This window comes from Mesoplodon densirostris, chromosome 1 (genome assembly GCF_025265405.1).
Source record: "Mesoplodon densirostris isolate mMesDen1 chromosome 1, mMesDen1 primary haplotype, whole genome shotgun sequence".
Classification (NCBI taxonomy): Eukaryota; Metazoa; Chordata; class Mammalia; order Artiodactyla; family Ziphiidae; genus Mesoplodon; species Mesoplodon densirostris.
This window is the reverse complement of record NC_082661.1, coordinates 70,522,453-70,537,695: the sequence shown is the minus strand read 5'-3', so window position 1 is coordinate 70,537,695 and position 15,243 is coordinate 70,522,453. Positions and strand designations below refer to the sequence as shown.

General features: G+C 44.9%; 1 protein-coding gene across 9 annotated transcripts in view; it reads right to left on the bottom strand.

The window, feature by feature from the left end:
• EVC (EvC ciliary complex subunit 1) overlaps nt 1-15,243 on the bottom strand; it is an 81,332-nt gene that overhangs the window by 49,097 nt on the left and 16,992 nt on the right. For 7 of the 9 annotated variants that reach the window (XM_060104269.1, XM_060104276.1, XM_060104334.1 and 4 more), the window contains exons 5-8: nt 15,047-15,131; nt 7,975-8,073; nt 5,074-5,211; nt 2,088-2,246 (exon numbers count right to left, since the gene is read on the bottom strand). In XM_060104269.1, the coding sequence (XP_059960252.1) occupies nt 2,088-2,246; nt 5,074-5,211; nt 7,975-8,073; nt 15,047-15,131 (481 nt within the window). The remainder of the gene's footprint in view (nt 1-2,087; nt 2,247-5,073; nt 5,212-7,974; nt 8,074-15,046; nt 15,132-15,243) is intronic. The other 2 variants (XM_060104298.1, XM_060104292.1) reach the window with 2 other exon arrangements.

Here is a 15,243-nt window from a genome sequence, read left to right as displayed (position 1 = left end):
CGTGACACATTCCGACTGCCCAGGCCAGAGTTCTCAGATGTCTCCAGCCTCAGAATCTGAATTCTTCTGGAGTTTATCAACAACATACTCTGACATACAGGCAGAGCCAACCTGTCCCTCTCTGTACAAACATAGATTGTAGCTCTTTCCACACATCATTACGATGACTTGTTTATGTCTATTTTGTTTGCTGACACTTGGCCTGCCAGAGTCTAATCCGTATCACATACTGAGCACTTCCCCTGGGCCAGGCTCTGTTCTAAAGGGCTTACACGTTGTCCACTTTCTAACACTCTCAGAGCTGATGCTATTCAGATTCCCATTTTACAGATGATGAAACTGAGTCACAGAGAGGTTTAGTAACCTGTTCAACGTCATACAGCTAATCAAAGGTAACTGTGGGATGAGCTCAGGTTTCTAGCTCCAGTCCGCAACACTGTTCCTGTAACAGGATGTGGCACACAGCAGGTGCTCATGAAATGCTGACAGAAGGAAAGGCCTACAGATAACCTGGAGAAAATTCTTTCCCTTCTTCCTATGTGGAAGTGACGGGCTAACACTCGGGCCAGAGTCAGCTAAGGATACGTTTTTTTTTTTTTTTTGTCTGCATCAATATCCTGCTGATGGAATAATAATTAAATACAAAGAAAAAAAGAATAAAAGGAAAAAGATCTTTCTCTTTTGATAAGCATTCATATCGGCAGCCTTATCAAATCAAAATCCAATTCAAAGGGGCTTGGACGGCAAACCAGGAAGCCTGGGGCACAGGCTGAGCGATATCATTAGTCAACATGGGAGTCCTGGTGAGTCGCTTAGCTGGCTCCTCTGATCTTCGGGAATGAAATATCTGTGTGTCTATCTTTCGGCAGTGCCGAGGAGGGAAAGCACACTATACGTGTACGTGACAAGCAAAAGCAAAGAAAGTTCTCAAACAGCTGTGTGCACCTGGGAGTTTGTTAAAAATGCAGATCCTGATTCGGGAGGGGGGACGAGATTCTGCATTTCTAACCAGCTCTCAGGTGACGCTGATGCTACCGGTCTGCGGACCACACTTTGAGAAGCAGAGCAGTTTGTGCAGAAGCAGCGGGGACCGCTCCACTCAGCAGCGCCTTCTCCTCACGTCCGAGGAGCTGAGTCTCTGAGCGGAGGGCAGGGCGGCTGCTGCAGGTTTCTGAGTCAGGAGTGCCCTGGGCAGGTGCACAGGTCTGAAATGTAATTCATGCGTTCTCAAGGTCAGAGGAAGGGGAAATGGGTGGATAGTGGCCTGGCCTTTGCACACAGCAGGGCTAGACGGAAACCTCCACAACAAAACCCGACAGTGACCGAGCATTTCCCCGGGCCCTGCCTGCAGCAACTCCTGGGACCATCTTTTTTAAGTACCGTAATTGAAGCTCAGAGGGGTTAAGTAACCTCTTCGAGATCACACAGCTTCAAGTGGCTAAGCTTAGCTTCAAAGTCGGATTCGGATTTGTGGATTCCTCTGCGCCAGTGGTTTGCATTCCCAGCTACACATCAGAATTGTTTGGGGAGTTTTAAAAGCAGCAGTGCCAGGCCCTCCACTTCAGACCAATCAGATTGGATCTCTGTGCAAGAGGCCCGGGACATGGGCATTATTTTAAGCCCCCTAGGTGATACATGGGGCCATCCAGGAGAGCTAACTGAAGCTCCGTCCACACCAGTGGGCATCAACCATGACTACTCACTGTGGTCACCTGGAACCTTAAAAAATCCAGACTAAGAATCTCTGGGATGGGGACCCATCTTGGACCCAAGCATCAGTACTATTTTTACCTCCTCAGATAACTTCAACGTGCAGCCAGGATTGAGAACCACCAGCGCCCTATGCTGTAGTGACGTGGGACGGGCCAGTCTCTGCACTAAAGGAATGGTTAGATGGATGGACGGACAGATAAATGACTGATGGATAGATGGAGGGATGGATGGATACACTGCTTTTCTCTGGCCTCTATATCCCTTTCTACAATGTGCAGGTGTTGAACTTAATGACCCCTACGGTGCTCCAAGCTTCCGGGTTCCACGTCTCTAGTTTGAATATCACGTTCCCTCCCTGCCCCCTCCAGCGTTACCAGAGCCTGCAAATCCTGAGAATCACGCAATAGCCCTTCAGCTGCAATCATTCTTTCTGTCACAGTCATCATGAGCTGTCGGGCTTTGGAGCTGGAACACTTAAATTGGTCCACCAGAAAGTGCTGGATGTTTTCCATCTGTTTCCAGAAAGCTTCCATCTGTGAAATGAGAATGAGATGCAAGAGGTGGGGGGAGAAAACTTATTTCAGAAAGCTTTAAAGCTGTCCGGCTCAGGCTTGGGCATTACTATCCACCCCTTATCACAAACTGAGATTATAAACAATTCTACAAGTTGGAGAAAGTTATCTTGGCAACAGTCACATTCTCCAGAGGTTCCTCTTTGTAGGTGCCAGTCAGTTTCGATGTGGCTCTTCAGCAAACACCAACGGGCTGCTGATAAGGAAGGCAAGCACCATGAGATCCCCCAGCTCAAACAGCTGAAAGACTGCCCGGCAGTGGGGTAGGGAGTGGGGCGGGTGCATGAAATTCGACAATGCGCTCCTGGAAGCTTCCAGATCTTTAAAGGGGATTAAACGTATCTTGGAAATAAAAGCATGAATGGCCATTTAAATATTGATTATTGTCCTAAAAGTATAAAAGAACAATATGACAGAGATGACGACGACCATAAAAACATTTTGCCTTCAAACCTTTTTCCTTTCTCCACCATCTTATCAGGAGCAGAGTAGGGAATCGCCAAGTGGTTTAGAAGGTTGGGGGCTAAATTTTTGTCACTGCAGTCTTCCAGACTCTAAGAACAACGATGCCCATAGTCATAGCAACTTTTCTTTACGGCATGCAGGTTATAAGCCAGGCTCCGTGCTTCACGCATTTTATTTCTAGATAAAATATGTATCGGAGGGACAAGGAACAGGCTCAGAAAGTTAGGTCACTCGTCAAGGGTCACAGAGGCAACAAGAAGCAGAGGCATATTTGATTCAGGTCCCTTCAACTCCCACAGCTGTGATTTTCTCCATCTTGGCTCCACCTCTCAGATGCTGAGATGGATGTTGCTTGCTGGGCAGGGTATGGTAGGGGTCAGGGCTCAGTGGCTCCAGAAGCCCATGATGACCTTCTTGCTATGGCTAAAGGTGGAGAGAGATGGCGACCTGAAACTCTGAGTTAATCCAGCCAGCCATCTCTCAGGGGCTGGGCATGGCCAGGAGAAAACCCACACCCGCACGAACCAGCACCTCTTCGAAAGTTTGGTGTCCTGTCTCAAGGGCCTCGTGGCAGCTCAGCAAACACTTAATCTTCCCTGGCTGCCTCCTCCCTCACATTCACACCCTGCTCTTGCCCCCTCTCGCCCCATCAGATGACTTCCTTTCCAACTGCTATCAGAGAATGTGGACTATCATCCGTGAATTCCTGCACATCCGGAAACAGAGTTCTACATCCAAGCAGCTTCGCCTCTCCTCTTCCCATCGCAGAGAACGAGGACGCCCACTCCGCTCTTCTGAAAAACTCGTGATTCCCTTGGCATCCATGACATGACATTCTCCTGGTTCTTCGAGGTCCATACTCTGCTTCTTGTCTTGATTCTCCTTGACTCCGGCTTCTTCAATGCTGGCAAGATCCAAGATTTGGCATGAGGCTCCTTTCTTTACCCCTTCCACACACACCCCTGGACCAGAAGCATCTCTGTTAGTGAAGGACACCAATACTTCAGAGAATCTTGTGAGAATGATCAATCCTCTGCCTGAACTGTGGAGACACGGACAAGATATTCCACTGCTTCGGGGAGTCCATCACCACCAGAATCCGGGCTGAGTACCCTCCCTTAGCCATCTCATCCCGAGAATATCCTCGCTCTCCATGTGATCCTACCTGAGCTTAGCGGAGACTCTCCATCCCCAGGCATCTCCAACTCAGGATGTCAAGCCACACTCAGCATCTTCCCTCCCAACTTGTTCTCATTCTGGGATCCTTATTTCCGTAGACCTGATCCTCTATACCCTCCTCTTCCCACCACCACCTCCTTAGACACCACCCTATCAGCTCTCCCACCTTTTCTTACCTCTCCATCCCTAGTGCAATTGCCTTCATGAAATTCCTACTGGATTAGCCCCAAAGCCCCTAACAACCCTCCACACAGCAGCCTGGGCAGTCCTTCTAAAACAGGGCCAAGCCACCCTCTGCTGCTTCAGTGACTCCCATCTCCTTGGCATGAGACGAAAACCCTCAGGGAAGACCTCTGGCTTTATCTTGCTCAGCCTGCTTCCTAGCCCTGGCTCCCTTCTCTGCCCACCCACTGGACAGCATCCATCCACACTTCTCCCCAAAAGCTTCTTGATGACCCTTTCTTCTACAAACACCTTCATAACCCTGGGGTAAAATGAATCGTTCTCCCCACTGTACCTCAGTCTTCCCATACTTCTATCTATCGTGGCACTTGTAACCCACAAAGTCCTCATCCGTTCACCTGTCAGTCCCCCCGACCAGACAGGCCTGAGCATCTCCCTGACAGGGCCAGGTCTAAGTTCCTTTTGAATTCCCAGAGTCCAACATAACACCTGGGTGCCAAGAAAATATTTGTTTAATTCGTAATATATGAACAGCAGGTAGTAGAACCTCAAAGCAAAAAAGAGAGTTTGAGGGAAGCCATCCTCTCTAGAATTTAAAACATGCTTTTATGAGTGATGCCTGGAGTTTGAGAAGTTAGCAGCTGGCGTCTGCTCTAAGCCACAGGGCGGTAAAGACACATAGGGTTAGAGTGATCTTTGCTTTGAATGATAAAAAGATCAATGTAAAATTTAAACAAGGAGAATTCACTAAGAGGAAAAAAGGACTCCCTCAGTAAATCTTGGCCCCTTAATTATACCTTCTCAATCGCTACCTTCAGAAACTGGATCCCTGGCTCCAGGGCGGAACACAACAGGGAATTCTAGTATTAAACATGCTTCTAGGTACCATCTCTTTAATCTCGCCAAATGAACTGTCCCAGAAACCACGCTTTTTATACGGGAAAGAAAATCCATCACATACATTAGCTATTAGCTGCTCAGAATATTCTCTCTCTTTCTTTTCTACATCTGCCAGGGTGATGTATTCAGAGTCACCAGCACCCAACATGTCCGTGTTTGACAGTCTGACCTGAAGTCTCTTTTCTAATTCCTCCAAATCCTGGAGAAAAAAAGAAAAAGGCAAATACAGAAAAAACCTAATGTATCTTAAATTCTAGAGAAGAAATGCTTTTATTTTCACCCCATTATCATAAAATATTTCTTAACCATAATTAAATGCTTTGGGTCTTGTCCTACTGAAGGACTGATGATAAAAATCATCACAGAGCCTCGGGAATAATGGATTACGTATTTTCTTCTATAGTCTTTCCCTCATCCCCCCAAAATAGGCCATATTTTAAAAACAATGAAATAGTATCTTCCTATCTTTATGAACCAGGAACATGTCATGACATCTGGGGTGTGGGATGGAATGTCTCCTCCCCACTCCTCTGGTTTCCATGGGGAAGGATTACTTAGTACACCCCAGGGAGGAAGTGATATGTATTTGACCGGCAGTTCAAAAGCAGGAAGTGAGCACAGCCCCTAGCTTGCCCAACCTCTTCCTCTTTGGGATGGACCATTCAGGGGAGACCACTGCTCTGGTGTGGCCTCAGCCCAGAGTGAGCTGGACAGCAGAGGTCCCTCTTCTGTGTGGGGAGGCCTGAGGTGGCCCAGCTTTGCCAGTAAGCAATTTAGGTAAGCAATTTAGCTAATCCTGGGATTCACTGTTAGGAAGCCAGCCATGATCACTGTGCACCTAAGCTATGTCTTCCAAGCTGGCCCCTTTCAGTGATGAAGCTGACATTTCTCTGTCTCCCCAACGCTTTCTCTTAATTAACTCAGAACTTAGAAGGAAAAGGGGAACCCTATGTATGGAGTCCTTCAAACCCCAACCTGGAGTGTGGAGGGTTTGTTTTCTGTTCTGTTCTGTTTTCTGGGCTGTTCTGTTTTCTCTAGACCTATGTTCACTGACATGTAATCAACACTGGTGTGGGTCCAAATCATTAGGAAAACGGCTGTTGATTATCCAAGCGGAAGCCATATGTGACTTCTAATTCTCACAGCATCTCTACAAGAGAGAAATGAGGGTTCTTTTCCAGATGAGGAATCTTATCTATGGGAAGCTGAGATATTTCGTCCAAAGTCTCCCAGGAGGAAGTGGTGTGCTAGGCTAGGCCCCTTAGGCTCACTGACTTCAGAGCCTCACTCTTCTAACTGCATGTGCTATGCTGCTTCTCTCCAAAGCAGCTGCCATTTCTGGGCACTTCTCATCTTCATCTACAAGTTCTGAGGCTGTTGTCAATATTATAGGAAAGTATGCATTCAAAGCCCTTGGCCAGACTACATCCACTCAACAGTAGCCACTGACATAATTAAGATGCTCTGGAAGTGGTAGAGGTGGGATTTGATCCCAGGCCTGCAGATACCAAAGCTCTTATTCTTTCCATATGACATTCACTACTAGTACAATTACAAGTATCACCAACATTATCATTCTTTTTGTCATTGGAGAGTCATTTAAACTCACTGAGCCTCAACTTCCTCAGCTATAAACAAAAAGAATGATGGTCACTCACAGGGCTGTTGTGAAGATTAAATAATGTGTGTAAAGCACTCTGTGCCTGAGGATGAGGATCACAGTAGTGGTGGGACTGAGGATGACAATGATGTTAACAAAAATGAAGATGTACTGCCTTCTCCCTGGGATGTAGTGATGAATCCTCCCCCTTGGAATCCAGAAGAGTGAGGAAGAAACACTCCCTCCTCCCAATCCCCCAGATCTCATGGTTGCAGTGATAAGGCTGATAATGATGACTATGATGAAGATAATGGTGGTGATGGAAGGAATGAGGATTATGACAATGATATGATAATGAAGACGAAAGTCGTGATGGCAGAAGTGAGGATGATGAGGATGATGGTGGAGGCCGTGATGGTCATGGTAACGAAGATGAGAATAACGATGCAGATGAGGGATGATGGTGGCAATGGGAGGAGTAAGAACTATGGCAACAGTGATGGTGGCGATGATGAAATGTTGGTGCTGGTGGTGGTAAAGAGGATGATGAGGATGATGATGAGGATCATGATAACAGTGGTGATGGTCATAATAAGAATGAATATGACAATGATGACAATACTAAAGACGTGGTGATGATGGTGATGATGATAGTGGTGGTGGTGGTTGTGTTGGTAATCAAACAATAATGACGGCAATGATACTGATGATGATGATGAAGGTGATGGTGGTGGCGTTGGTGGGAATGGGCATGATGGCAGTGATCGTATCATCAGGGTCTGGTTGTTACTTTGCTAGGTGCTTCATACACATTTTCTTCTTTCTGTAATCCCACAGGATGGGAACTATTGTCCCATGGCACAAAGGAACAACCTAGAATTCTGAGAGTTTGTGAAAGACAGGACCAGGAAATCAATCTCCACCACTGTGACCCCGAGCCCTGACTCATTTTGCTGCACATAAAACAATATAAAGCTTGTATAAAAGACTGAAATGAGAAGAATGCGAAGTAGTAGGAAGAGTTATAACCAATAAGCAAATTATATATCTTAAAATACCCCACACTTGTACAGAAAATAGAATCAGCAGTGGTTCTCTTTCAGTAGTGGGTATGACCAACATTCTCTTTTTTTCTACTTCTAATATTTTTCCACATTTTAATAATACACAGTTAGTTTTATGTTTATAGCTATACTTTTATATACCATATAGAAGTATACCATTATATACCATATTGTGTTGAAAAGTATATATTGTAATAAACTATTTTTATACATAAAAAGTACTTTACTATAATATTATGTTTTATATATCATAATAAACTATTTTTAAGTTATTTTGAAATATAGGTTGAAAACTTACATTTTCTTGTTTTGAGAGAATCTTCTGGTATAATTCATCATCAGTCTTCTTTTTAGGAAGAAGGTCAAGGAGACACATTTTAAAAATCTGAATAAACATCTGTTGCCAAAAAGGGAAACATAACAAAGAGAAAGGTTTCAACAACGGTATTTCCCTTCCCTCCTTTTTCTCCTACCTCCTTCTTTCTCTCTCCCCCAGCTGCCCATACACTTTTTGCTCTAGGAAAAGACCTCAGATTAAAAGTCATGACAATGGCCTGTAATGGACTGCATTTTCATGAAGCTTCTAAAGAAAAATGCTTCCTTTCTTCTGCACATATTTATGAGGAGCCCCCTCTGTGGTAAGCCCCCACTTTCCCCATTTCCATGAGTCAAGAAAACAGACGAGGCGAAGGGGGGGTTGCTTCTTTGTGGAAAGAATCAGAGGGATGGTTGTACGGAAACGGGATGTGTGAAGTCATCTACTCCAGCCCCCTGTCTCAATGGATGGACGTGTCCTCTAAACCAAGAAGGGTCCTCCATAGGCAGGGACACCCTGGCATGTCCAAGGGTGCTGTGTCCACAATTTGTTTAATCATTCACCTATTGCTGGACATCTGAGTATTTCCAGTTTGGGGCCATTACAAATAAAGCTACTATGGGCATTCACATACAGGTTTTTGACTGAACGTATATGCTTCTGAGATGAATGTCCAAGACTGCAACAGCTGGGTCTTCTGGTAATTGTATATTTCGTTTTATGAGAAATCGCCTGTTTTCCAGAGTGGCATTTTATATTCCCACCAGCAATGTATGAGTGATCCAGTTTCATTACAACCCCACAAGCATTTGGTGGCATTGTTATTTTTTATTTCTGTCATTCTGATGGGTGTGTAGTCATATCTCATGTGGTTTTAATTTGCATTTCCCTAATGGCTTAATGATGTTGAACATCTTTTCATGTGCTTTTGTGTGTGTTTCCTTGCCAGCCGTATATTCTTTTTGGTGAAATAATTTGTTCATGTCTTTTGCCTATTTTCTAATCAGATTGTTTACTTATTTCTTTTTCTATTATTATTTTTTTAACATCTTCATTGGAGTATAATTGCTTTACAATGGTGTGTTAGTCTCTGCTTTATAACAGAGTGAATCAGTTATACATATATATGTTCCCATACCTCCTCCCTCTTGCGTCTCCCTCCCTCCCACTCTCCCTATCCCACGCATCCAGGTGGTCACAAAGCACCGAGCTGATCTCCCTGTGCTAAGCTGCTGCTTCCCACCAGCCATCTACTTTATGTTTGGTAGTGTATATATGTCCATGCCACTCTCTCACTTTGTCACAGCTTACCCTTCCCCCTCCCCATATCCTCAAGCCCATTCTCTAGTAGGTATGTGTCTTTATTCCCGTCTTACCCCTAGGTTCTTCATGACATTTTTTTTCTTAAATTCCGTATATATGTGTTAGCATATGGTATTTGTCTTTCTCTTTCTGACTTACTTCACTCTGTATGACAGACTCTAGGTCCATCCACCTCACTACAAATAACTCAATTTCGTTTCTTTTTATGGCTGAGTAATATTCCATTGTATATATGTGCCACATCTTCTTTATCCATTCATCCGATGATGGACACTTAGGTTGTTTCCATCTCTGGGCTATTGTAAATAGAGCTGCAATGAACATTTTGGTACATGACTCTTTTTGAATTATGGTTTTCTCAGGGTATATGCCCAGTAGTGGGACTGCTGGGTCACATGGTAGTTCTATTTGTAGTTTTTTAAGGAACCTCCATACTGTTCTCCATAGTAGCTGCAACAATTCACATTCCCACCAGCAGTGCAAGTGTGTTCCCTTTTCTCCACACCCTCTCCAGCATTTATTGTTTCTAGATTTTTTGATGATGGCCATTCTGACCGGTGTGAGATGATATCTCATTTTTTAAATTTTATTTATTTATTTATTTATTTATTTATGGCTGCGTTGGGTCTTCATTTCTATGCGAGGGCTTTCTCTAGTTGTGGCAAGTGGGGGCCACTCTTCATTGCAGTGCGCGGGGCCGGATCCTCCCAGACCAGGGCTCGAACCCGTGTCCCCTGCATTGGCAGGCAGATTCTCAACCACTGCGCCACCAGGGAAGCCCTCATTGTAGTTTTGATTTGCATTTCTCTAATGATTAATGATGTTGAGCATTCTTTCATGTGTTTGTTGGCAATCTGTATATCTTCTTCAGAGAAATGTCTATTTAGGTCTTCTGCCCATTTTTGGATTGGGTTGTTTGTTTTTTTGTTATTGAGCTGCTTATAAATTTTGGAGATTAATCCTTTGTCAGTTGCTTCATTTGCAAATATTTTCTCCCATTCTGAGGGTTGTCTTTTGGTCTTGTTTATGGTTTCCCATTATTTCTTTAAATATGTTTCCTGCCCCTCTCTCTCTTCTCCTCTGGGACCCCTGGTACTGCGAACGTTATTTCATGTGATATTGTCCCATAGGTCCCTTAAGCTATCTTCACTTTTTAAAATTCTGTTTTCCTTTTGCTGTTCTGTTTGGGTGCCCTGTCTTCTAGATCACTGCTTTTTTCTTCTGCTTCACCTAGTCTACTGTTGAACCCCCTCGTGTATTTTTCATTTCAGTTATTGTATACTTTGGCTCTGTGACTTCTGTTTGCTACTTATATTTTCTATCTCTTTGTTGAAGTTCTCACTCTGTTCATCCATTCTTCTCCTGAGTTTGATGAGCATTTTATCACCATTATTTGAACTCTTTAATCAGGTAAATTACTTATCTCCTTTTCATTAAGGCTTTTTTCCTGATGTTTTATCTTGTTCTTTTGTTTGAACATATTGCTCTGTTTCCTCATTTTGATTGACTGTGTTTGTTTCTGTGTATTAGGCAAAACAGCTACCTCTCCCAGTCTTGAAGAAGTGGCCTTGTAAAAGATGAACTTTATCTTTCAACCTTGCCCTAGCTCATTGTTGTCTCTCAAACCTTTGTGATTGTCTAAGCAGCCTAATTTATTCTTTTTCATTCTTTTCTTTTTTTAAATTAATTAATTAATTTATTTATTTTTGGCTGTGTTGGGTCTTCGTTGCTGCACGCGGGCTTTCTCTAGTTGCAGTGAGCAGGAGCTACTCTTCGTTGCGGTAAGTGGGCTTCTCATTGCGGTGGCTTCTCTTGTTGCGGGGCACGGGCTCTAGGCGTGTGGGCTTCAGTAGTTGTGGCTCATGGGCTCTAGAGCGCAGGCTTAGAAGTTGTGGTGCATGGGCTTAGTTGCTCCGCAGCAGCCTAATTTATTCTTGATGCGTCCCACTTGTTGAGGGTATGCCAAGAGTGTTAGTCACGAAGGAGCTGTTCACCGGTTTTTAGGTCTTTTTCAGAGGGATCTATTTCATATGTAGCTATAGATTCAGTGTGTCCATGGGAGGAGGTGAGAACAGGATCTTCCTATGCAGTCATCTTGGACTGCCCCCATGGTAAGACATTTTTAAATGCATGGGTGAGCAAATGTTTTTCTCCAAATGTCCAAAAAGTAAATGTTTTGGGGTTTTCAGGCCATACTATCTTTTTTGTAACTACTGAACTTTGCTATTACAGCATGAAGGCAGCCATAGGTGATGTGTAAAAGAATAGGTATGGTCGGATTGGCCCAAGGGCCATAGTTTACGATCCTTGTTTTAAGGTTTGTTAAACACTCTTCTGTGCCAGGCTAATCTCTATATTATCTCAAATGATCATCACAGCAGGAGGTTGGTACAATATTCCCCATTTTACAGATGAGGAACTCTCAGTTGAGAAATCTGGACAACTGGCCTCATGTCACAAGGGACATCCATAAGGGACAGACCCAGAACTCTTCATCAACCTTCATTATGCTTGCCAATGCTAATAAGCTCTAAAAAGACAAAAATTGTCTTGACTTTCCATCCACTGAAGTCTGAGACTATGTACAGTAACATTCTTTTCTCAAGATGTTAATCTCAAATCTATTTTCTTTTTGACCCCAAACTGAATCAGTAACGTTTACAGGTCTTGTCCCATTCCTTTGAATTGTAAAAACTTTTTAATTTGGAACAATTATGAATTTAGAGGAAGATGAAAAACAGTACAGAGTTCTGTGCACTTTGTCCCCAGGGGTGACATCTTACATAACTGTGGTACAATATCAAACCTGAAAATGGACATAGGTCCAATACAGTTAACTATAGACCTTACTCAGTTTTCACCCATTTTTACATGCACTCATTTGTGTGTATATGTGTGCATGTGGTTCTATGCAATTTTTCCCCATGTATTGCCACAATCAAGATAGAGAATGTTCCAGCACCAGGAGAAATCCGCTAGTCCTAGTGCTCCTCTGACATTAGCCACGCCCCTCCCACATCCCCTGATCTATTTTCTTTTCTGCCATTCTGCTTTTAAAGGTTACAACTCCACTTCCTAGACAAGCCCAGCACCAGTGTCTTCCTCCTCAAGGGCCACCAGAGAGCGCTAAGATTCTTGGCTGCATGGTGGTCATATCTGGTCTGAGTCACTTCTGAATCCTGACCTGTGATAGTGGATCTCTACCAGAGAAATGAAATTTGAAGTCTTTGTGTAACATGGTTCCCTCCTGTTCCCCATGTTTCTCTAGGTCTTACACACGATGAAGACATGCCCTGCAATGAATGGAAGGCCATGCTTAGAAAGCAGCTCTCCCAGGGTGGCAACGGTGTCAACCAGACACATTTCTGTTGAGCACCTACTATGTGCAGGGCACTGTTCTGGGCTCTGAGGATACACAGACCTTGGACTCAGACAAACCTCATTTGGGTTCTGACTCTGCAGTTTACCAGCTGTGTGATCTTGGGCAACTGACTAGACCTCTCTGAGACTCAGGTTCCTCATGAGTGGAACAGCACTGAGGTTTCAATGAGATCAGACATTTAAAGTGTTTAGCCTAGCAGAGTTTCAGTGTTTCATAAATGATGCTGTGATGACACAGATTACACAGCCCTACAGAGCCCAGAACTTTGCCTACAGAGAACTTTCAAAGTGGGACTTGACTTCTAGTAATTCCATGGAGTAAAAGCTGGAAGTATATTATTTTCACACCTTTCCTAAAGTGGCCCAGAGAGGGGAAGTGACTTACAAAAAGTCACACAGCTCATAAGTGTCAAAGGGTGGACTAGAACCCAAGTTTCTAATTCCTAATCTGGTGCTCCTGGAACTTTCCCAGGTTCCAGCTTAAGTATCTCCCTCCAGGGAAGCCTGACCACCTCCCTGAAGCCTACATGCCCTCAGGTCCTCTCTTACATGCCCTCATGGTACTCCACCATTTGCTTTGTCATACTTTTTGCCTCTGTGCATTTTGTGCAGTCTATTGACTGGCATCTCTCCCCTGGACAGTGGGCTCCATAAAGGCAGGGGCTGTCCCCAGTATTATGTCCAGAAGGGCAGGGAGGCTGCCCACAGATGAGTGACAGTGAATGCTCTCTTCGTGACAGTAGGCTGCTTTGCTATGGGCATTTGCTGGCTGCTCCAGGGGCGAGGGGCCAGGACCATGTCACTCACCAGCTGGATGGGGCTGTGAGCACAGAAACAATCACCCTCCAGGGAGCACAGCCTTTGAGAAAATCGCCAGGGCCACCTGCCCCCCAGCAGGACCAGGTGTGGCTAAGTGAAAGCGGGCTGCAGCTGCAGGTGGGCTCGTGCCTCATGTCCATGAGCCTCTGCACGGGGGTCTGTGGGGCTGTAGGAACAGGCTCGATTTCTGGAATCCTAGGATGATTTATGGTTTCAAATACTGGCACCTGTTTACGAGGCCTGTTCTGCTCACACAGAGCAAAATTTCTTCCTGTTGCATCCTCAACTTAATACTCTTTTATTTCTCCTGTTTACAATGAAGCACCTGTGGGCATATCTTTGTCTGTCTCTCTGTCACTCTCTCCATCTACCCCTCCCTTTCTCTTCCCAACAGGCCTTCTCTCTCCTCCCTTCTCTCTGTAGGTCTCCTCCCTCATTCAGTAATTCAGGGGATGTGTCTCAGGGAGAAATAATTCTTTTTTTTAATTTTTTAAATTTTAATTATTTATCTTTGGCTGCATTTGGCTCTTCGTTGCTGTGCGTGGGCTTTCTCTAGTTGCGGCAAGCGGGGGCTACTCTTCGTTGCGGTGCGCGGGTTTCTCATTGCGGTGGCTTCCCTTGTTGCAGAGCATGGGCTCTAGGTGCACAGGCTTCAGTAGTTGTGGCACGCAGGCTCAGTAGTTGTGGCTCACGGGCTCTAGAGAGCAGGCTCAGTAGTTGTGGTGCACGGGCTTAGTTGCTCCGCAGCATGTGGGATCTTCCTGGACCACGGCTCGAACCCATGTCTCCTGCATTGGCAGGTGGATTCTTAACCACTGCGCCACCAGGGAAGCCCGAAATAATTCTTTTTTTTTTTTAACCCCAGTGGCCTTGCTGCCTGACTAACCCATGGAGGTTCTGTAGCTACAGTGGGACTCATCCCTCTGATTTTCTGTAACCTGGATCCAGTATGGATCCATGTGCATCTGGCAGAGACCAATCTTGTTTCCTCCATGGCTCTGATTTCTCCTTCCTTCACTCGGAGAATGCACATCCATAAGAAGGTACTCAACTTCCCATCTCAGCCCCAACTTAGAACTTCATGACTTAGGGCCAGTCTCCACTCTGTGCCTCAGTTTCCTCATCTATAAAGTGGACATAATGATGGCACCCACCTCGCCGGGTTGTGTGAGCTTTAAAATAACCACCTGTGTAACACCGCCAGGACCTAGTACATAGTAAGCACTCATAAATCTTATGATCACTATTATCATTCCTCTAAAAATCCTGTTCTCTTTGGTCTCCATCAGGAGGTGTGCGCAGAGAGTAGGTACCCAGCTTTCTGCTTTTAACCCCAATGACACTGGGTAAAGTAAATCCTGCTCCCCGTCTGCAGGCACGAATTGCTTTTCCATTTTGTGGTCGGACGCCTAACCCTGCTCTGCCTTCACCTTGTGGCGGCTCCGCTGTCACCAACACCCGTTTCCCAAAGGTCTCCGGGACTCCATGCACACGGAGAGCCTGTCTCCCGGGTCCTGAGTGCTCCACCTACCATGTGCTTCTCCTGCCTCAGCGCCGTGTCCAGATGCAGCAGGTCTTTTAAGTGAAGGTTATAGATACACAAGTCAAGGTCCACACTGAAAAGTCCAAAGAGAAACAGAAGAGACTTTCAGAGAATTTGATGTGGGGGGTAAGGTTATCGAGTTATCAGTACATCCCTGCAGGATAAGCCACGGTGCATCCTGACTC